The following is a 24,379-nucleotide window of genomic DNA, read 5'->3' as shown; positions in this document are numbered from 1 at the left end:
TGAGAGTAGTAAATAATAGGGGTTGGGAGGAGACACTGGGAAATACTTTGATACAAGCAACAAAGTAATATTGGAGACGTTGCCTCAAAGATTGGGGTGCAGATAAGGATTGAAGAAGATAGTTCGGGGACTGCTGAACCTCTGCAGGTGAACTGGTTCAACCTGGAAGGTCAAACTGGGGCATGTGACACTTAATGTTGTCACATGCAAGGCCTAAAAGGGAAAGAGGGCTGTTGGGCCCCAGTTTGAAATTGGACGAGGGGCTGACCCAAACTTGGAACCAGCTGTGTTTTTCTTGAGCTCTGAGAATGAAGATGTAAAGATACAGGGATGTAAAGTAGATTATGGAGCTGTTTTACTGAATTCAGAGGGTTTTGTTTGGGTTAGAACTAAGTTTCTTTGTGAAGAGGATGTCTCGTATTCATAAGAAAATAGTGAAGAATCTCATTCAGGGAAAGGGGGGAAGTGGTGGTGGATGGTTGGTTTAAGGAAGGTAAACTTGTGTTTAGGAATGAGTTGAAAGGGTTTCTCGAGAAAACATCTGTTTCTGGGGAGCTCTTGAATGACAGACTGAAAGGATCTTCCGATGGTAGAGAACAGGTTGAGATAGTTGAAGATTTTCAGCTTGATGCTGAAATCTTTTTTCAAGATGGAATTGAAGAGGAAGTGTTGGAGATATAAAAAGGTGGAGGAGAGTGCTTGACAAAGCAGAAGTCAGAAAGTACTGGAGGGGATAGGGAGGCAAGAGACAAGGAGAAGGGATTGAAGGAGACAACATCAAATTTAATTGGGATAGAGACTACGGAGGGGCAAAGGTGTGAATGAAAGACTTGTGGGGAAATGGAGGAGAGAATGGGCTGGGGAAAAGAAGGGGAAGGGAGTGAAGAAGGAATAACTTCAGGTGGTAAGGAGACTGGTGGGTTGAAGGTTTATGAAAGAAAGAGGATGTATAGAACTAAACCTTTGCAAGACAAAGAGATGGGGGAGGAAGAAGATGAAAAGGGGGATCCAAGTGAAGATGAAATTCTGATGGATGAGACCCATGAAGTAGCAAAATCAGCTGATCTGGAGATGGTGGTGGAAAAGAAGTAGAGGTGAGGAATTTGCAAGAAAAGCCTTTAGAGAAGTGGGAGAAAACTCATGTATGCAGGAGGATACTAAAAAAGAATTTCAGATGGGTGGGGAGAAGGGGAATCCCTGTGCAAGCAGAATTGGTGTTGATGAAGGTAGGTTCATGGTTGGGAAGACTCTCATTAGTGGTAGAAAGCCTGAGGAGACAGATCAACTGTTTGGAAAAATTGTGGTGTTGGAGTTAGAGAGGATAGCTTCTGAGCAAAAGGAATTATGAATTATTGAAAAGGTTTCTACTGCCGCTAGAAGGTTGAGAAGACAGAAGCTGCAAAGAACAGTGCTGGTTTCAAAGGTGTTCACCAGATTGAAGGGGAGCTTATTTGGATTGGGACTGGTAAAGAGGGTGAAGAAAACAAAGAAAATTTTGAAGAAAAGCGAGAAGGTCTCCTTCCTTAAGGATGGGACAAATCTGTAGTAGGAGGGTGGGGTGATCCTAGTAAGTTTTGAAAGAGGGCGGTCTTTTTTAGGTTGGGATATTGTTTTGTTTTGATGGGTGGTATTTATGAAGTTGGGCAGTGTTTTGATTCTTTGTTTTTTTTATCCTTGTTGTAGGGGTGGGAGATAGTTTTTTGCTGTTGGCTTTTGTAAGGTTTGGTGGGGGAGTTCTTCTTTCACTTGTGGTTAGTGTTTTTTTTTAGCGCATTGGGACTGGGTGATGTCTTATCACCTCTATTGTACCTTCTCTCTCTCTCTCTCCCTCTCCCTCCTTGAATAAAATTTTATTTTTCTTTATCTTCAAAAAATATTGTAAAATATGCAAAAATATGGAATGATATTTTATGAAATAATAAAAGAAGCGTAGGCACACCTTTTTAAATTATTATCTTGTTCCAAATCATTAAACAAAGTTAAGAAACTACGGTTATAGACAAAAGAATACATTCTGAAATTGTCCTGTATATCGTAAGATTCAAAACTACATGATAGAATGGGTTAAAGCAAAATTTGAACTCATAGAAAATGTAAATGGTTCTAACTGATCAATCAAATAATCTTTTACACAAACAAAAAGTAATTTTTAACTTCATGTTTGAAATGAATATTGAGCTGGCCCAAAGTGGTAATCATGTAATTTAGGTGGGTAATAACATTGCTACTACTTTATATATCTACAATATTGTCACCAATTTATGTTATAATGCTATCTCTTGCACTCTGCATAGTGCTTGTAGTGTTCATTGGGGGATATGTTGATTCCAGTAAAATTTCGTGTCACTGCCCATGGAAATGGAATCATGTCGTGGAAATATTAGGGAATTTAAGGACATTTCGAACCATGCTTTTAGTTCAGAACTGTGGTTGTATGTAATGGGCACATCCTGTGTGCATCTTTCTATTTCCAGAATTTGCTTGCGTATTGTTGTTGTTGTTGTTGTTTTTTGTTTCTTTTTGTTTTTTTGTTTTTTAAATCTGTCAATCTTTATCTATATATTCCATATTTATATGGTTCTTGGATGTTCTATTTAATTTGCTACTGATAGGTCCTGAAGCTTCCCTCTGCCCCTCATCAATCTGATAAAACTCCATCACGTCGACTTCTCCAGGTTGTTGGTATGTCATTAGAGTAGTTACTTTGGTTAATCTACGTATGATCTTTATTTCATTAACTTATTAAATTGGTCATATGAATGGTTTCCATGCCATGCTTGTATCCTAGTATTGTTCATTTTCTTGGTTGGATGTAGCTAGTTTTAAATTTGTGGCTTGGTATACTGAGCTAATAGCAACATCATGCTATAGGTTTTATATCTCTTTGTTGATAAGTGTCCAAAAATTGCATGAATTTTTAACATTCTGTGTTGCAACAGTAGAAGATCAAGACTGTAATCAGTCTTGAATCCTAATAGGTTTTAGGTTTGCAAAACAGAAGAAAAAGAGAGAGAAAGGAGAGAGAATAGAAGAGAAACAAGAGAACACAAGTTGTTGAAAGGAGGGGCAGATTCTTACTTATCTGCCGCCGCCACTCTCTTAATATTTATAGGTTATGTTTAGTACATAATGGAAAGGACACATCTGCCCTTGGTACTTACATAATAAATAAAGTAAATAAAAGCTGAAATAAATAACAATTGAATTAACAAACTGACTCAAACTGTCACTACTATAACTGAAACAAATAACTACACTGCTGTCCTACGAACACAGTGGGGCCCACATCAGTGTTCTCTACACTCCCCCTCAAATTGGGAGTAGATATCTATCATGCCCAACTTGGATAGGTCTGTCTTTAACTTCTTCCTTGGTACAACCTTGGTGAGGATATCCGCGAGCTGCATATTAGATGTGATGTACGAGAGACACTTCTTGTGATGTGACCCTTTCTCGCACAAAATGTCGATCAACTTCGATATGTTTAGTTCTGTCATGCTGCACTGGGTTGTTGGCTATATTAATAGCTGCCTGATTATCACAATACAACATTAAGGGCTTTTTATAGTCAATGCCCAACTCTTCAAGTAGTGACTTCAGCCATAAGATTTCAGCCACTCTATTAGCCATTGACCTGTATTCCGCTTCAGCACAGGAGCGGGAAACAACATTCTGCTTCTTACTCCTTCAAGAGACAATGTTACCTCCCACCAGGGCACAATATCCAGAGGTAGACCTTCTGTCATCAACACTTCCAACCCAATCGGCATCTGTATAGACTTCCACCCTCATGTGATTATTGTTCTTAAGCAATATACCTCTACCCGGACATCTCTTCAAGTATGCTAATATTCTCTCTACTGCAAGAAGATAAGAAGTTCTAGGGGAGTGCATGTACTGGCTAACAACACTAACTGCATAGCTGATATCCGGCCGAGTGAGGTAGAGATATAGAAGCTTTCCAACCAACCGTTGGAACATAACTTGTCTTTGTAGAGAAGATGGGCCGAATGGCCCATAGACTGTCATTTCATATTATGTTATGTTTCTCTCTGTGGTGGGCCTTATTCTGGGCCCATACTCTGTAATATTCTGTTTTTTGTATTTTCCTGCTCACTCAAGGGCCTCTCTGTAATTTGTCAAAGATTAACTTATTAATAAGATGTTTAGAGTGTTAGAGAGGAGTTATGTTCGAACTTCTTACTCTCTAACATTCATTGCCGCCAGCTCTCTCTTCTCTTCTTCTCCTGTTTGTTCATTTTCTGGTTTGCATCTAATCTCAAACAGTTCCATACATCAACTTGGTATCAGAGCGGGCCATTGCTTGGCGTGTCCCTCATGTGGTTCTAGTTCAGCCAACTACATGAGGAGGTTCTAGGGCTGAAAGTTTACAGTCATCCGCCTGGTTCTTGGAGGTCATTGGAGGGTGCCCAAGTTTCTATACACTTGGAGAAGGGTTCGGTGACCAGGAAGAACCAGAGAGCAAGTTGTTTGGCCTGATTTGAAATCAGAGAAAAGGACTTTCGAAGTTATCTTAGAGAACAAGTGTTCGGCCTGGTTTATAGTTCAAACCAGAGACTCTCTTGCTGTAAGTCTTTTCTCAGTTCTTTGCTGAGTTATTTTTTGTTATTTGGGAGGACTGTTAAAGCATTCAAAACACCTCCATTCGGCGCACTGTTGCTGGACTGATTTTTGGGTTATTCTGGAAGTGTGGTTCGGCTGTTATTGGGCTTCCAAACTGCCAAAAAAACTGATCTAAATTGAGTGGTACAAGCCTCTATTTTAGTTCAACTGCTTCTTGGACTTAGACAAAGTGTTCTTGAAGTGATTTCTGCTTGTTAACAGTGAAGTGTTGACTGTTGCATACATAGTGTTTGTAAAAAGTCCTCTTAGGTACTGTGGACTGTTTTCTTTGTTCTCCTTGGGAAATTATTGTTGGGAACCAAGAATACATATTGTTTGGAGGCCTACTGATTGTTCCTTGAAGGCTGAATCAGAGTTTCTCCTCTTTGAAAGTGCTGCCACCGAACTTGGTTCTCACGGCTGTCAGTTCTGAACTGAGTTTGTGTGTTGTTGTGTTTGCTATTGTTTCAACTCAATCTGAGTTCTTTGAAATCAGATCACTTTCAAAGGCCTGCCGAAACCCTAATTGAAGTTGTTACATAATGGACTTCTCAGAAATTGAGAACAAGAGCACTGCTGAATATGGACATAATTTGGGAACTACAACTGATTCCTTGTTGGCTGTAACTACAGTTAAATTGGATGGAACCAATTATTTGGCCTGGTCACAATCCGTAAAAATTCATATTTGCAGTAGAGGAAAGTGGGGGTTTATCTCTGGGAGCAAGAAAGCTCCCCCAGAGGAGGATCCCTCTTATGAGAAATGGGTGCAGGAGAATTACACAGTGATTGGGTGGCTTGTGAACTCAATGCAGCCACAGATTAGTCAGCATTATCTGTGGATGAACTCGGCTAAAGAAATCTGGGATAGTGTTGCAGAAACTTACACCCAGAAGTTGAATGTTGCCAGAGCTTACAAACTGAGAAGTGATGTGAAGAATCTAAGACAGGGGGAGAAGTCACTTGCAGCATACTTCTCAGCCCTAAAATCTATATGGCAAGAGATTGATTTGATAGAGGCCGTGACATGGGATACCCCTAAGGATGCTGAAACATATAGGAAATTGGTTGAAAGGAATAGGGTCTTTGAGTTCTTGACAGGGCTGAATTCTGAATATGACATTACAAAGCAAAACATCTTGTCCAAGGAAGATGTTTCATTGTCTCAAGCATATGCTTTGGTCAGCAGTGAAGAAAGCAGGAGGCAAGTGCAGGTTCAAGGGGTCAGTATCAATGATCATTTTGCAAATATGGGAATCAAACCCAAAGGGGTTACAGGAGCCCCCAGTGGCACATGAAAGAAGGAGGTGGTGTGTGAATATTGCAAGAAGCCGAAACACACTAAGGACAAGTGCTGGAAATTGCATCCCAGTCTTGTCCCTATCCGATTCTAGAAGAAGAATGACAGTAGAAAGACAGGAAGTGCACATATAGCCACAAGTACAGATACAGAGTTTGAGTCTGCAAGTGCACAATTGGAAGCCATGAAAGCTGATTATGAGAAGTTTGGAAGGATGATCAGCCAGCTTGAAGGTGTAACTTCATCATCCAACCCTTCTGGAAGTCCAGCCACCTCTGCATTTGCTCACTCAGGTATAAGGGCTTCTGCTAACCATGCATCTACCTCAGGTAATCCCAAGACCCTTTGGATCATTGACTCAGGTGCTTCTGATCACATGACCAATCTTTCCACTTTGTTTGTGTCATATGATTTGCTTCCTGGTCGTGACAAAATCACCTTAGCTGATGGTTCTCTTGCCCCCATTTCTGGCAAGGGAACTGTCAAGCCTACAGGCTCTTTACTTTTATCTTCCACTCTTCATGTACCTAAGTTAAATACCAACTTGTTATCTGTAATAGCTTGACCAAGTCATTGAATTGTTGTGTAACCTTTTTCCCTTCTCACTGTGTGTTTCAAGACCTGAAGTCTCGGAAGGTGATTGGGAGTGGCCATGAAGCGAATGGAATATACTTGCTCGACACCCCTGGCCAATGCTTTGATCATCTCAAGAATGCTGCTTTTGATTCTACTTCTTCAGAGTCAATCAGTCAAATTATGTTGAGTCATTGTTGGTTGGGTCATTTACCTTTTTCTGCTTTAAGTCATTTGCTTCCCAAACTGTTTAAGGGAGTCAGTGTGTCCAGTCTCAATTGTGAGTCATGTCAGTTGTCAAAGCATTGTAGAAAAAATTACCCTGTGAGCAATAAAAGATCTTCTTTTCTTTTTCATATTGTACACTCTGATGTGTGGGGGCCTTACCACTTATCCTCTATGGGGGGCTACAAATACTTTATCCTGTTCATTGATGACTTTTCTAGATTCACTTGGATATACTTAATGAAATCCCGAGACGAAGTCCCGAGACTTGTGAGGCAATTTCATGAACTTGTTTTGACTCAATTTGGTACCAGAATTAAGGTTTTCAGATCTGACAATGCAAAAGAGTATTTTGAGAAGAGCTTATCCTTGTATCTCTCTGACATGGGGGTTATTCACCAAAGCTTCTGTGTTAGAACCCCTGAACAAAATGGAGTTGCTGAGAGAAAAAATAGACATATTGTTGAAGTTGCAAGGAGCCTTTTATTTGCCTCACATGTTCCCACAAGATTTTGGGGTGATGCTGTACTTACTGCTACCTATCTCATAAACCGTATGCCATACAGGGTTTTAGGGTTTAAATCTCCCTTCAGTCTTCTTCATCCAGATAAGGATCTCTTCCCAATTCCTCTTCGTGTATTTGGTTGTACCTATTATGTTCACATTCCAAGTGTGCAGAGACACAAGTTTGAACCAAAAGCCCACAAATGCATCTTCCTCGGTTACTCCCCCACACAAAAGGGTTATTGTTGTTTTGATCCAAAGACTGGCACCAGACATGTCTCTATGGATGTTACCTTTGATGAACTTTCTCCTTTTTATGGTTCCTCTCAGGAAGGACATTGTCAACAGGGGGAGAGTCTGTCACAAGTTTTTGCTCTTCTCCTTCCTGTCCTAGTTCAGTCTCTTGACAAATCTGTATCCTCACAAAATGAACAAAGGAGGATCAGCCATTTCATTCCTCTTGTCCTAGTGCTCCTATTTTTTTACCTCCTCGTCCTACCCATAATCCCAAAGTGTATCAAAGGCAGAGATTCAGGAATGAGCAAGTGGTTTCTGTTACAACAGATGAGGCTCATACCCTCCCAATCACAGATGAGATAACAGGTGTTGTTTCAGCTCCCTTGGAATCCCCCTTCCCAGATCTTGATGTCCCCATTGCTGTTAGGAAAGGAAAGCGGAAGTGTACTGCACACTGCATTTCCAAACACCTTTCTTATGACCTACTTTCCCCTTCATATTGTGCCTACCTCTCTTCAGTTGCTTCTAACCCCATTCCTTGGTCTGTATCAGAAGCTCTTGGGATTCCAGAATGGAGAGATGCCATGCAGGCTGAAATGGATGCTCTACATGAAAATGGTACTTGGGAGGTGGTGGATTTGCCTGAAGGGAAGGATCCAGTTGGATGCAAGTGGGTTTTTACCATTAAATACAGGGCAGATGGGACTATTGAGAGGTACAAGGCCAAACTTGTTGCAAAGGGCTACACATAGACATATGGGATTGACTATCTGGAGACTTTTGCCCCTGTTGCTAAGATGACATCTGTGAGGGTTCTTTTATCTCTGGCAGCTCACTTTGATTGGCCTCTCTATCAGTTAGATGTAAAGAATGCATTTCTGAATGGTGACTTACATGAGGAGGTCTACATGTGTCTTCCTCCAGGAATGTATGGGAAAGATATGCAAGGAAAGGTATGTAAACTGAAGAAATCTCTTTATGGCCTCAAACAATCTCCTAGAGCCTGGTTTGAGAGATTTAGAGCTGCACTTGTTAAATTCGGCTATGTTCAGACACAGTCAGATCATACTCTTTTTGTGAAGAAAAGTAGGTCTCTAGCAGTGTATCTCATTGTGTATGTTGATGACATTATAGTGACTGGTGATGATGCCTCTGGCATTCTGGGCCTTAAGTCTTTCCTCCATACAGAATTTGAGATTAAGGATCTGGGGGAGTTGAGATATTTCCTTGGCATAGAAGTTGCCAGATCCAGGGATGGGATTCTTATTTCCCAGAGGAAATATGTCATTGATTTGTTGTCTGAAGCTGGAAAATTGGGTGCAAGACCAGCTGCAACTCCTATTGATACGAGTCACAAACTTTCAGCTTCGGATGGAACTTTGTTGGAAGACAAAGGGGTCTTTCAGAGACTTCTTGGGAAGCTTTTGTACCTGTGCATGACTAGGCCAGATATCGCGTATGCTGTCAGTTGCATTAGCCAGTTCATGCATGCTCCTAGAGATACCCATATGGCAGCAGCAGAACGGATTTTGTGCTATCTGAAAGGCTCTCCAGGAAAAGGAATTCTATTTGCCAAACATGGTCATCTGAAACTTGAAGCCTATACTGATGCTGATTGGGCTGGAAATATTGATGATAGAAGATCTACTTCAGGGTATTGCAGTCTGGTGGCTGGTAATGTTGTCTCTTGGAGGAGTAAGAAACAAACAGTTGTGGCTCGATCCTCCGCAGAAGCAGAATATAGAGCCATGGCACATGGAGTCTCGGAATTATTGTGGCTAAGGTCCTTAATGGAAGAACTTGGGGTAGATCATGACAAACCCATGATGTTGTACTGTGATAATCAGGCTGCCATCAACATTGCTCACAACCCAGTACAACATGATAGAACCAAACATATTGAGGTTGATAGACACTTTATTCGTGAAAGAGTCTCCTCCGGTGAAGTGTGTCTTCCATTCATTACTTCTGAAGGACAACTGGCAGATTTTCTCACCAAGGGCATTTCCAAGGCAATGTTTCAACATGACACTGGCAAGCTGGGCATGATTAACATCTATGCTCAGCTTGAGGGGGAGTGTAGAGAAGATGGGCCGAATGGCCCATAGACTGTCATTTCATGTTATGTTATGTTTCTCTCTGTTGTGGGCCTTATTCTGGGCCCATACTTTGTAATATTCTGTTTTTTGTATTTTCCTGCTCACTCAAGGGCCTCTCTGTAATTTGTCAAAGATTAACTTATTAATAAGATGTTTAGAGTGTTAGAGAGGAGTTATGTTCGAACTTCTTACTCTCTAACATTCTTTGCCGCCAGATCTCTCTTCTCTTCTTCTCCTGTTTGTTCATTTTCTGGTTTGCATCTAATCTCAAACAGTTCCATACATCAAGTGGGCTGCTTTTCAACTGTCTTCAAGAGGCTCCCCACCCTCTGCACTAATCTTGTGATTCTGTTCAATGGGTGTATCAGCTGGCTTAACACCCAACTTTCCAGTTTCCGCCAACAGATCTAGAACATATTTTCTCTGAGAGATAAAAATCCCCTGCTTGGATCTAGCAACCTCAATACCCAAAAAGTACTGTAGTGCACCAAGATCTTTCACCTCAAACTCTTGAGGAAGGAGCTGTTTGAGGGATTCAATCTCATGACTGTCATTTCCTGTCACCACAATATCATCAACATATACTGCTAGTAGTGTCAGAGATGACTCAACCCTCTTGATGAATAGTGTATGATCTGACTGGACCTGTTCATAACCAAACCTTCCAAGAGCTAATCTGAACCTATCAAACCAGGCTCTAGGTGACTGCTTCAAACCATACAATGCCTTGTTCAGTCGGCAAACCTTCTTACTTGTCTCTGTATCATAGAATCCATGAGGCAACTGCATGTAAACATCTTCTTGTAAGTCTCAATTCAGGAAGGCATTTTTAACATCCATCTGAAACAGGGGCCAAGAATAATTTGCTGCAAGGGATAACAAAACTAGAATGGTGGTCATCTTGGGCAAAGGTCGCCAAGTAGTCTATACCATAAGTCTGAGTGAACCCCTTTGCAACCAGCCGGGCTTTGTACCTTTCAATAGAGCCATCAGCATTATGCTTCACAGTGAACACCCATCTGCATCCCACCGGTTTCTTTCCTTTTGGTGGGTCAACCAGTTCCCAAGTATTATTCTTCAACAGGGCATCCATTTCGACTTGCATTGCATCTTTCCATTCTGGAACTGATAAGGCTTCTTGCACTGTTCTTGGAATAGGGACATCGGCAATGGAAGTGAGATAGGACCGTTAAGATGGTGATAGACGATCATAGGATAAGAACTGTGAGATGCTGTGAGCTGTAGAAGTGGTGCAATGTCGTTTCCCTTTGCGAATGGCAATAGGGAGATCAAGGTCATCCACAGGAGGGGAAGTGGCAATAGTGAGAGGTATCTTAGTAGGCTCTGGATCTGGAGGCGCAGAAGGAACTGGAGCTGGCCGGGACTGCCGAAGACTAAGATCAACCTGCCTGTATCGCCTGTGATAGACTCTCAACTCTGGCTTCCTCTGACCACCCTCACCACTACAACCTTCATTGCCCAGTGGAATAGGTAAAGGAACAACCCCACTTCTACCAGCCCCACTTCCACTCTCACTGCTCTCCCCCTGAGGAAAGAAACTCAAAACAGCCCCACTCTCACTGCTCTCCCCCTGAGGAGAAACCCTAGGATAATAGGGTGTCTCCTCAAAGAAGGTGACATCCATAGAGACAAGCCGTTTCCCTGAAACCGGATCATAGCAGCAATAACCCTTTTGAATTTGTGCATAATCAAGGAAAATGCATTTGGAGGCCTTAGGTTCAAACTTGGAATGATGAGGCTCGAGAAACTGAACGGAACAGGTACAACCAAAGGTTTTAAGGGGAACAATGAACAACTCCTCATTTGGGTATAGAAGGGAAAAGGGGGTTCTCATATCAAGGACCCGGGAAGGAACTCGATTAATGAGATAAACTGCCATGAGGATAGCATCACCCCAGAAGCGAATAGGTACATTGGAGGTAAACATAATGCTTCTAGCCACCTCCAAGATATGCCTATTCTTCCTTTTGGCAATGCTGTTCTGCTGTGGTGTATAAGGGCAAGTGCTCTGGTGAATAAATCCATGGCTAAGAAGGTAGGAGGTCAATGGCTGAGCAAAGTATTCCTTTGCATTATCAGATCTAAGGACTTTGATTTTGGTCCCAAACTGAGTGAGAACCATCTGATGGAAGTTTTGGGTTAGAGCAGGAATTTCATCCCGAGAACGCATAAGATAGATCCAAGAAAACCGGGTATGGTCATCAACAAACAGTAGAAAATATCTGTACCCACCCATAGAAGAGATATGATATGGCCCCCAAACATCAGTATGCACAATATCAAAAGAGGAATTACTCCTTTTATTACTTAAAGAATAAGAGGTTCTACAATGTTTGGCAAACTCACAACTCTCACACCTCAACTTTGATAACTCAACAGACTCAAATAAAGCAGGAAACAGACTCTTCAAAGACTTAAAAGACAAATGACCTAATCGGTTATGCCAAAGCATAACCAAACTCATAGACTGGGAAACAAAAGACTTCTTATCCCCTGACTCCTCCCTACGAGAACTCTCTCCAAGCAGGTAGATCCCGTTCATCTCACGGCCAGTCCCAATCACCTTCCTCGTCTCAAAATCCTGAAAAACACATCGGTCAGGGAAAAAGGTTACTGAACAGTTCATGTGTTTGGTAATACTACTAATTGAAAGCAGGTTAGTATCAAGCTTAGGAACATGCAAGACAGAAGATAAAGAGATAGTATCCGATAGCTTGATGTCCCCCTTGCCCGAAATGGGAACAAGAGAGCCATCAGCAATGGATACTCTATCTCGGCCAGAGGAAAAGTGATAAGAAGTGAACAAAGATGGCAAGCTAGTCATATGGTCAGATGCACCTGAATCTATTACCCAGCAGTGATCATTATTACTTGGAGCTGAAGCATGGTAAGCTGAGGCTCGAGTACCTGAATGTGCAAATGCAGATGTGGCAGGAGCTGATGGTGACTGAGATGGCTGAGCTGAACTCCCAACTTCCTTTTCCAACTGTATGAGGGCAACCCGAACAGCAGCTAAAGTCTCTAGGGATGTGCCTGATGAGGATGTTGAATCAGTGTTCACTGCCATATGAGCATTACCCTTCTTATTTCTTAGTTTTGCTGGGACCAAGTGAGGATGTAGCTTCCAACAAGTATCTTTTGTGTGCTTGGGTTTCTTGCAATGTTCACATACCAGATCCCGTTTATCTTCCTTCTTCCGATCCCTTTCTGAGTCACCCCCTGGCTTGGGTTTAATAGCTGTCAAGGCTGGGAAAGAGGGCTGAGGCTGCATCATGACTTTCCTCCTGGTCTCTTCACTATGCACCAGGGAGTATGCTTGAGAGAGGGTCACACTATCTCTTGTCAATATCTGTTGTCGCACAATGTCATATTCTGAATTCAAACCAGCTAGAAACTCAAATACCCTATTCATCTTGACTTGCTTTCTGTGAGTCTGTGCATCTTTGGGACTCTCCCACTCAAGGGTCTCTAGATGGTCAATCTCATGCCACAAGGATTTCAAGGTAGAGAAGTTGACAGAAACTGGCTTCTCTCCTTGTTTAAGGCTGTTCACCTCACACTTCAGTTCATAGGCTTTGGCAACATTAAGGGGTTGGGAATAGGTTTCTTTCACAACATCCCATATCTCTTTGGCTGTCTTTGCTCACAAGTAATTTCGGCTGATATGTGGCTGCATAGAATTACACAGCCATGCCATAACCAAATTGTTCTTTTGAACCCACTTGGTGTATGTTGGGTCCTCCTTGGAAGGTTCTTTCACATCTCCCAAGAGGTAACCCAGTTTTTCCCTTCCTCCAATAGCCATCATGGCTGATTGCGCCCATTCCAAATAATTTGACCCATCAAATCTCATAGTTGTAATCTGAAACCCGGTTTCAGATACACTACCATAACTGTGGTTTCCAAAACTACTTTCTCCCTGACCCTTAAACTCCATCTTTGATCAAGATTCAGTGGCTACAAACTGTTAGAGCAACTATACCAAAAAACAGAGTCAAACAAACAAGTCTGGAATCTGATCCGAAACCAACACAAATCTGATCTGATCTGAAACCAACCCAAATCTGATCTGAAATCAATCGGCATGCATAGTACCAGGCAGCCTATCAATCTGAGATACTATTTTCTGAAATCACTACCGTGGGGCCCACTACTGCGAGAGCAAAATTAGGGTTTCAACTATAGGTTTGAAGTAAGTGCTCAGCTGCACTCTCCAAGCAGTCCGCACAAGTGGGACTTGTCGTAGGGCAATATGAAACCCTAAAAACTAATCACCTTTGAAGAGGGGGGTTCGGCCCAACAATCAAACCCTAGAAACAAACTTAAAACAGTTCGGCAAGCCAAACCCTAGAACAAACTTGAACACAGTTCGGCCCCTCTTTCTAGATAGGTCCAACCTATCTCGACTGATTGCAGGCTCTGAAACTCAGTAAAAAAAACTTACTTATGTACTTCGGTTTACTGTCTTCTAGGGTTACCTGAACCCTAACCTTCGCTGCCTCTTCCTGATTACCAACTCTCTGCAAGCCGTGGCAAGTTTTCAACTGTTGCGAACCTCTCCTGGTAATCTCCAAGATTCAGCCACTGAAAAACTTCTTCAAAGCTTCCAGCCCTAGCTAGTCCTGATGTGGTCGGCTGGACTAGACACACATGAGAAGCCCTAGATAGGCTCTGATACCAAGTAGAAGATCAAGACTGTAATCAGTCTTGAATCCTAATAGGTTTTAGGTTTGCAAAACAGAAGAAAAAGAGAGAGAAAGGAGAGAGAATAGAAGAGAAACAAGAGAACACAAGTTGTTGAAAGGAGGGACAGATTCTTGCTTATCTGTCGCCGCCACTCTCTTAATATTTATAGGTTATGTTTAGTACATAATGGAAAGGACACATCTGCCCTTGGTACTTACATAATAAATAAAGTAAATAAAAACTGAAATAAATAACAACTGAATTAACAAACTAACTCAAACTGTCACTACTATAACTGAAACAAATAACTACACTGCTGTCCTACGAACACAGTGGGGACCACTGCAGTGGGGCCCACATCAGTGTTCTCTACAGCAACTTTTAGTAATTCCACAGTGTACCATTGATCTTTTTGCGTTTTAATGGAAGAATGGTAAAGTAATGCTTTTATATATCTTTCAAGGAATGTGCAAAAAAGAAACTAAAAAGATCCATATACAATGTGTGGAGAAGATACTACCCCCTTATTATACACCCCATAACTCAATAAACAACTTTTTTTGATCAGTGAAAGGAAATTCCATCAATATAAACAGAATTACAGAAATTACAGCTTACGAGTAGCCTCGGCTACCCCGTTATAATTAACATGTTAACTATCAGAGTGATTTTTCGTTCTTACAACGGAGCCCAAAAACATTGATCCCTATTTACCCCTTGTTTAGCTAGCTGGTCTGCAAATCCATTTGCTGCTCTTGGGGTCCACTGAATTGATAATTGCATGTTCTTGAATTAGCTTTTAATCTTTTTGATGTCATTTCTGAATAGCCAGGGTATTCTTTCTTTTTGCTTTAGCCAACTGATAATCACTTTGGAATCACCTTCCACAACCAGCTTTCTCACCCCCCATCTCCTTAGCTTTTCCATTCCGATGGGGCCTGAAAACAATCCCATCATAACTCAATAAATAACATCAATTGAAAAGAAAGAAAATGTGGAGCTTCTATAATGACCCATGTCTCTGAGAGCTGAAATTGAACCAAAGCTATAGCCCTTCTCAAAATCTTTCTTGGGACTATTTCTTGTAAAATATTTGCACATTTCTTTCCTTCCAGATAGCTCAGATTATTGCATCCGGGGTGGAATTCCATGATGTCTTTCTCCTCTTGCTAAGACCGTTAATCTGCCAACAAATCAAGGCTTCATAGAACGTTTTGGGGAAGCACCAACCGATATCAAGGGTTCTAAGAAAATGGAGCCAAATCAATGACCCGATTTGGCAATGGAGAAATGGATGATCTACCATTTCTAATCCCCAGATGCACAAAGTGGGGATGGCAGTTGGGAGATCCATTACCTCTATTCAACAAATTGTCTCTAGTCAGACATTTCTCCAAGACAGCAGTCCTTACCATGAATTCTATCTTGGAAGGGGCCTGAATGTTCCAGTATTCCATACTTCTACTTGTAGGGAAAAGAGCTGCTTACTGAATTAGCCAAGTGTTTTTGGAAGGATCTGACTGGGAACAGACCCGAAGTAGCTCATTTCCAACTTTACTGGTTCAGAATATACCTGCTCTAGGGAGGACCTTGCACATCTCAGCTAGGAGGTCAATCACTACATGAATCTCCCAGTCTTGCAGGTTTCTTTGGGGTCCAAATAGTATGCTCTCTCATCCAATAGGTGCATGTTGGCTATCTAATTTGAAGAATTTACACTATTGAGAGCCCTGGCTTTTAGGCTGGGTCCATTAATTTTTTTTTTTTGATCAGCAAGAAACTTAAGATTTTATCAAATGATGTTTACTCTGGTTATTACAAAGGAAGCAGTTCCACTCCCCACAGATTACAACTGTTACACCAGCGACCAAAACAGCTGTTGTTTATATACCCGTTGTTTTGCTAGAGTTTTGTCCATCTCATTTGCAGTCCTTCTTACTCAATTGAAAGTGATGTTCAGTTATTGTGTAATGCTTTCTATTTCCCTAAACTCATGCCTATAGATCCAAGGTATGAGCTTTTTATTCCTAGCCCAAGAAACGATGAACTTTGAATCTCCCTCTATTTCCAAGTGCAGAAAATTTGATTGTTTAGCAAGCTTTAAACCTTGCAACAGCACCATCAGATCATATCTCAAAGAGTCTCCCAACCCCATGGGTAACCCATTAAAATTTTAACAAATTCCAAATCCAAGCCTGCCCAAGTTGCACCCCTACCACCCAATCAAAATTTTGAGCAATAACTCCCTCCTAATCTATTGTAACCATGGTTTTCAATATTGATGATATTTGGTGATATATCCCCGAAATGTTCCCATTTTCTAGGCAGTGATGTGAAACCTTATGGGAATCTTTTTTTTCAAGTATCCTCGATATTTTGCTGATATGTCGGGGATATTTCAAATTCCATCGATAAACTATATATTTACGATTAAAATTTTTAGAATATTATTAAAAACTTTTCAACATTTTATTAAAATCATCATAATTTTTTAAAAATATTTTCCTAAAAGAACGAACACGGAATTGGTGATTGTATAACTGGATTACTACTTAGATATGATTCACTTACTAGGTCACTTTAATTCAGAAGAAAAAGAAAAAAATGGAGTATTCTCAATCTAATCAAAACATATAGTATCAATAAAGACAAAAGTTAAAATGTCAAATAATTGACATGTCTAAAGAAAAGAAGATGGCTAAAGGCCAAAAGGGAGAGAGAAATATACCTATTATAGTCTCTTAATTTTTCCTATTTGACTTATGTAGTTTTTTTCTATGTTTTGAGTCTTAAATGTGTAATATATTTCTTATAATGATTTCTTGAAGGTTTATTAACTAATTCAATTTTCTAGAAAACTTTTCTGATTTTTTATATTTTCCAAATATCTTGGTGAAATTAACAAAATATCTCCAAAATTTCTCCAACTCTACATGGTGTAATGTTCATCGATATCGAAATTACGAACCATGATTGTAACTGCATATAGGTTTGGGCAGAGGTCCTTGAGGGCTCTGTTTTCACACCAAGAGTCCATAAGAATGAACCTCTATTTCCATTACCTAACTTGTAAGCTGCCCCTTGTTAAATGTATCGTATACTCTTTCTATTCCATAACACAATTAGCAGCTAAAAGGTAATGGTGTCTGTCCTGGATTCTAGCTCCCATTTTTTGTTCCAAATTTAGCCTCAATCAGATGCTTCCAGCTACTTTCCACATTCACGTTATACTGCCAATGCCACTTCAAATGAGTTTCAGGTTCATATCCTTAACTTCACAAAAACCAAGACCACCATTATCACCAAACGTTATTCCAAACCACTAAATGGAAATTATATTCATTCTTCCAATCCTTGCATAAGAAATGCCCTAGTATTTTTCTTAACCTGTTAGCCACCTTGGTGGGATGGGGAACAAAGAAAGATAATACAAGGGGAAGTTAAATAGAGTGCTTTTTGTTAGAGTCATTTCCCCTACCTTAGATAAATAATTTGATTTCTAGGAAGACAATCTTCTTTTAAATGGTCAATCATGGGGTTCCAAATTGTTACTTAAATTGCTATCCATCAATCTTCTTCTTTTGTTTGTTAGCGTTCTTCCTTTTAGTTTGCATTTACCCACTTTCTTGTTCTCTTCATTTGGACTCTTAGGACCTATGGTGTTTGAAATTTTAAGATTTGGTTGACTTATAACTTTGAGGCTTTATCTTCTCTATCCTTAATAAGATGGGTAACCAGCTACTGTTCCTGATTGGAGTTTTGAGATTTCAATTTCTTAACTTTCTTGAGGTTCTTAATGTGTAAATCATGTGATACATGAAAGGGTTTGGGAGGCTCCTCCTCTCACCCAGGTGTGAGAATTTTAGGCTCCCTTTCATATATTTATTCTCCTCTTGTAGTCCTTTCTTTCTTTCTTTTTCCCCTTTTTTGTTAAACATGTTTTATTGTCAATAAGAAAAAGAAAGGGTTTGGATTGTAGGAACCAATGATGTTTGAAAAGTAGAAAGTTAGAGGAAGGGAGAAAGAAGGGAGTGTTGAAGTGCAAAACCAGAGGGTTGAGAGTGGAAAGAATATGAAAAGTTGGTTGGAGGAAGAAGACGATATGCAAACAGGGCTAGGGGCAAAGTTGTAATGTTGGGAGGGATGGTGAAGATGAAGTGGCTTTGGAGAAATACGTGGGGGAGGTCTTGTTAAAGGGCTGAAGTGGAAAAGGTGAAGGAGATAATGAGGTCTTAGGACTAGTTGAAGAAGTTTTGAGCTTCGAACAGGAGAAGAGGAGGAACTTAAGTCCTTAGAGAAGAGAAAAAGAATGGGCCTGGATTCTAACCAGATACGATGGTGCAAGAAAGAAGAAGGATGGTTTGAAGGTGACAAAGGATAAAGAAAGAAAAAAATGGTAAGTTTCAGCCCAACAATTGAGAAATTGAAGATATTTCTGGGATTAGCAAAGGAGTTGAGTTAAATGTAGTTGGCAAGATTAGCTGGGATTCGATAAAGGTGGTAGCGGTTGGCAGATCTAGCAGGGTAGAAGCGAGGGAAGGGACAAGAGCGGTAGTCAATGTGGTGGATTCTATAGAAGTGGTGGTGAGCAGTTGTTTTGGTCAAGATGGAGTTGGGGTGATTTCAAAAGAGGTATGCATTGATCCTGTCTCAAGTTTAGGGTTGGGGATGTCCTGTGAGGAAGACGGGGGGGAGGGGGGGGAGAACAAGACCAAGTGAGTGATATTCTTTCTCAATCGAACAACACTGAAGCAGGGAGGGGCGATGGTGTAGAGGAGGTGATTAGTTGCTGCAGTCAAGACTTTTTGGTTGATGAAGTGGTAGTTGGAAAAGTAGGAGTTGACTTGGGTCGGAGGAGGAAGGACCTGATGAGGTTGAAATTGCGGATGCTCAAACGTCTTTGAAGAAAATTAGAAGTTCAAGCAGTCCTTAAATTGTGCTTGTTATCAAGGTGTTCTCACAGTTTAAAGAGGGTCTTGTTAGGGCAGGTACCAACAACAAATATAAAAGGTTATACAAGAGAAAGGGGGTAAAATTCAGAGTGACAAAACAAAGGACATCAAATAGGGAGAATCAAAATTTTGGTATCCCAACTAGGAAGGAGTTCCCCTTGATGCCTCGGGGGAGGTGGGGAGGCATGAAGGTCTGGAGGAGAAGGGAAGGGAAGGCGGATGCAAAAAAAGGGAGAGATGAAGCTAAGGAGGTGCTACTAGAAGGGGAGGAGTTGAAGCAAGGAAGTATGGATCTAAAGAAAATTGACAGGGAGGTGGAGGTTGGCAAGTCTTTGGGTTTGTTCTTTTGGGGAGGAGAGATATTTGCTAGAAGATATTTTGAAGAATTTCAGAGAGTCTTAAGAAAACCACATTAGGGGAAGGGGGAGAGATTTGGAATGAGGAAAGAGGGCAGTTTTTTTTTTTTAATGGGGAGGACTTAATTTAGTTGTTAGGACTTGGAGGAGTTACTTGGGGATTCTCCTTGGTGATTAAAGGACTCTCATTTAGTATGTTTTGTAGTTTTTCCTTTTAAATTGGTCGGAAGGTTTGCTTTTATCTAGTTTGGAAGGTGTTACCTTAGGACCTATTAAGTGGTTGTAATTGGTTTTCTTTTTTATTTTAATAAAAATTCTTTTACTATCAAAAAAAGTTTGAAAATACTACTATTAATTGGTTGGCTTGTTTGCTTACCATTATTTGGTATCTGAAATTCATATATATCATAAGAGGTGAAGGGCATCAATTTGATGTTTCTTTGCAGGGATATTTCTTTTTTATGTGCAATACAATTTTTGCAGAGATAAAAGGAAGAGGTATAGACATTGAAGAAAAAGGCGAAGGGTTGGGTCGAGAGGAAGGATCATATTGAAACTATAGAAATCCTTAACAACACCGTTGTGGTGTGGGCTCCCAGATTTCATAGAAATTTAAACAACTAGGAAGTGGATCTCTTAGGAGGGCTGTTAAGCAGCTTGAGTATCCAACCCAATCCCAACTCCAGGGATGTCAGGCTATGGACGATCGGGAAGGAGGATCAATTCCCAGTTAGTTGCTGCTACAAAGCTTCTGCTGATACAGGTGGTTAGGTTCCATGGTTCTGGATTTGGAAAGTTCAGGTCCCTTTGAAGATCAAATTCTTTGTTTGGATGGCTGTTAAGGACAAGGTTCAGTCCGCTGAATATCTGTTGAGATGTGGAATGGTGCTGGATTCCACTTGCAGTCTTTGTGGAGTAGCTTCTGAGTCCATCCATCATCTCTTGATCCACTGCCCCTACACCTACCAAGTTTGGTGCTGTTTCTTCAGGCTGTTCCAAGTGGTTAGGGTTTCCCCCGCATATGTGGCCGATCTAATCTCAGGCTGGAGGGTAAATTGCTTCTCAGACAAAGGCCAGTTATTGTGGAAAGAGAGCAACCAGAGGATTTTTGTGTCTAAATCCTTTGAAGTGGAGGTGGTTCTAGGAAAAGTGGAAAGTCTGCTTGTGAGTAGGGCTATGTGCTCAAAGCTTTTTGTGGATGTGCTTGATAGTTCCTTTTTTGATCAGTGGCAGTCCGTCATTTTTTGAGTTCTTTTCTTGATGTCTCTTTGTACATGATATGTGCATATCAAAGCCACTCTCCTTTTGTATATGGTTGAGGGCTTCTTGCCCTCCTTTTCATTAATACAATACTTTCCTATTATCTATAAAAAAATGAAATTATGAAAAATGAAAGGGGCAAAGACAAAAAAGAAAAATTAAAGGGAATGGTTGCAGGTGGGATGAATATAAATCTTATTGCAATTGCTCGAGCAAAGACTCTAAGTCTTTTGGGCCCATTCCTTTTTTGATCAGTGGCAGTCCGTCATTTTTTGAGTTCTTTTCTTGATGTCTCTTTGTACATGATATGTGCATATCAAAGCCACTCTCCTTTTGTATATGGTTGAGGGCTTCTTGCCCTCCTTTTCATTAATACAATACTTTCCTATTATCTATAAAAAAATGAAATTATGAAAAATGAAAGGGGCAAAGACAAAAAAGAAAAATTAAAGGGAATGGTTGCAGGTGGGATGAATATAAATCTTATTGCAATTGCTCGAGCAAAGACTCTAAGTCTTTTGGGCCCATTAAGGAATTGGGGATCAAGACAAACAATGGCCCAACCCAAAAGAGTTGATAAGGTGCGAGGATAATATGCTTTGGTCAAACTAAAAGAAGATTCCGAAAAGAAGAAGGTTAGGTTTTTGGAGGTAAAGGGACAAATGTGGGAATGTCTATGGGTTCTCTTGTTTGAAAAGAAAATCAAGAAATTTTGGCTGGTGCGAGTGTTTTGGAGAGCAAGGAGATGGAAGTAAGAGGGAAGGGTGAGTTTTTATGGTTTACCATAAAATACAAGGACATCGATACATAAGAAAGAAATAGCAACAATAAATTTGATGGTGATTTAAATCCATAGAATGCAAAGGTAAACTTGATCGAGGGTTTCAAAAAAGCATGTGATACTATGGTGGTTAGAGGATCTGATCAAAAGGAAGATTCTATTGAGATAGAGATGAACATGTTTGGAGCAAAGAAAGAGTTAATTGGGGATATTATAGAAAAAAAACAGGAGACTTGCGATGGATGAGGGATTTGTTAATTGATTTAGTGATAGCTTGCATTCCTAGTTTAGGCAAGGGGGTGGAGGAGATTATTGGTGCTCATTGTTTGGAGATTACACGAAGTTTGTGTTTGAAGGGTTTAAGTAGAAAGTTTCAAGAGGAAGAGACATTAGATTCTATGTTGAAAGGAAGGAAAATTGTTCGTGAACTCATAGAAGATAATGATGAAAAACTTAGAAGCTCTATTAATGGGAAGGAAGGAATTGAAGAAGTGAACCAAGTTTGTGGTGGAGAAAAAGGGTTTAAGGAAATTTTAGAAGAAAAGGCAGGAGGAATAGTAGAGGCTTGACCATAGAAGAAGGGGGTGATGAGGGAAGATGGGTGTTGTGTGCCCTGGTTTAAAAAGGAAGTACCAAACAAGGCCATTGCAAGATTGTGATATCACAAGGCTCGATAGTGAATAGGGCTGTAATCTGATCGGATCTGGATCTGATCCGAAATCCAATCAGATTTGAAGACCTTGGGTTCAAATTTGAATCCTAATGGACTCGGGTTGGATTTGGATTTAATCCAACTTTGCTTTAACTTTTAAAATACCAAAAAAAACTTAATATATAAAATATTTTTTATAATTTTAAATATAATTATATAAAACTTATATGTTAAAATCAATACATATTATAAGATAATTGGGTTTGGATTTTAATTGGACCGGATGGGTCAAATTCAAATCTGACCCAATTATTTATCAGATGTAGATTGTAACACCCGAATCCAATCCAATTACATAAATACATCATCCAAAATTGAGATAATTGGGTTGGATGTCGGATCAGGCCTTAGATTTTCAGGTATCATTGACAGGCCTAATAGTGAAGCATATGAGGTTTTGGGTGTCTCAAGTGATCAAACTGAAGATAAAATTCACACAATTGAAAGGTCAGTTGATTTGGAGAAGGTAGTAAACACAGAGGTTCATGTGAGCAAGCAAGTCATTGACTTGTTTCCACGGGAAGAGAGGAATTTGCCAAAAAGATGTTCGGAGGATTGAAAGAGAAATATCCAATACCTGTTTATGATGCAGATTCAGATGGAAATTGTTCATGTTGTCAAGACATTTGTGAGACTTAGAGTTTAGTAAGATTGGTAGAGAATGTTCTTGAAAAGTATGAAGTGGGTGACATGATCTTGGAATTGGAAATGATTAATGGGGATTCTAAGAAGCTGAAAGATATCAGGATGGCTATGACAATTAATAAACTTTGAAGTCAGAGAAAGCATTGAAATGTCTTGGTGTCAAAAGTGTTTGATAGATTAAGAGGGCTTTTTTGGGTTTGGGCCAAGCAAGAAGATAATGAGACCAAGAAAATTCTAAGGAAAAAGTAGTGAATGTTAGTCCTAGTATGATTATTCTCAAGTTACTGGGAGTTTGGCTTTGGTTGGGGTGTATTTGTTTCTCTTTTGGTTGCTGAGTGGGGTTGTTGTATTAATGTTTATGTTGTTAGGAAGCCTATAATCTTGGAGATCGGGTCAGGTTGTCTTTTTTTTTGGTCGTTTGGTTGGTCTATTTGGGTAAGGAACTATGTTGGGGTTTGTTTTGGAGTGCCTTTTCTTTTTCCCTCTTGAGTGACTTCTAGTCACCTTCCTTGTAGTTTTCTTTTTTTCCTTTTAATAATTTATTTTATTAGCATTTTTTTACATTCCGTTAAGAGTGTGAGGGCATTTATGTCCTTTTGTGTTTTTTTTTGTATCTGGGCACCTATTCAAGGGCACCTTTGTAATTTTTCTTATGAAGAAGTGAAAAGTCTCTTGGTGTGAACAGTGCCACACCAAGCATTCTCGACACTTCTTTTCTTCTCTCTTCAACATCTCTAAACTTTACAACTTGATATTAGAGCTACGCATGATCAATAAAAATCTCTACTACTGGTCGTGACTCACAGACAGATTTGCTGACGTTAGCACACCGCTGGTTGATGTTAGCACTATGTATAGTTGGCGACATCTTCATGGGTTTTTGATGGTCGCCTATTCGCATTGATTTTAGGGGAATTTTGGTCTAAGTTTCATGGTGGTTTGAAGTTGTTTTGGATGAAAATTGGTGAAAAATCCAGATTTGGAATTTAGGGCTTGCATGCTCGTATGGTGGATTGGTTGCTGCTGAAACCTCTTGTGTTTGAGTCGTGGTAAACCCCTGGGACTCTAGGAAGTAGTCCTGAATTTTTTAGAGCCCTAAAACTTTTTTTTGGGAATTTTTTTCTTCCCATATTTTGCCGCTAGTACCTATTTCTCCCAGGTTTTTTGCTGTAACTCGTGTCTAACCTTGTGGAAAAGGTGTTTGGGAGTTCAGCTGTTGGAAGACTGTGGTGCTGGTGGGAAATTTTTTTTGGAGGGGCTGTTATCAATTGACTCACACAAAGACATCTACGTACCTACCTATGTTCTCCCGGGAAGCAATGACAATGCTGAAGGACAGATTACTACTGTAAACTTGATGGGACAAGTTTTCTTGAATGGTCTCGATCAGCCAAGCTTACAATTA

At 40.3% G+C, this 24,379-nt stretch overlaps 1 protein-coding gene across 1 annotated transcript in view; it reads left to right on the top strand.

Moving 5' to 3' along the window:
* The window catches only part of MTM2 (Myotubularin-like phosphatases II superfamily), a 111,540-nt gene that overhangs the window by 6,921 nt on the left and 80,240 nt on the right, over window positions 1-24,379 (top strand). The window contains exon 5 of the mRNA XM_088948202.1: window positions 2,613-2,682. Coding sequence (XP_088804328.1) covers window positions 2,613-2,682 — 70 coding nt within the window. The remainder of the gene's footprint in view (window positions 1-2,612; window positions 2,683-24,379) is intronic.

Source organism: Nelumbo lutea, chromosome 6, assembly GCF_056320005.1.
Source record: "Nelumbo lutea isolate HS-2025 chromosome 6, American lotus-T2T, whole genome shotgun sequence".
NCBI classification, from domain to species: Eukaryota; Viridiplantae; Streptophyta; class Magnoliopsida; order Proteales; family Nelumbonaceae; genus Nelumbo; species Nelumbo lutea.
The sequence above is the reverse complement of the archived record's forward strand: the minus strand, read 5'-3'. Positions and strand labels throughout refer to the sequence as shown.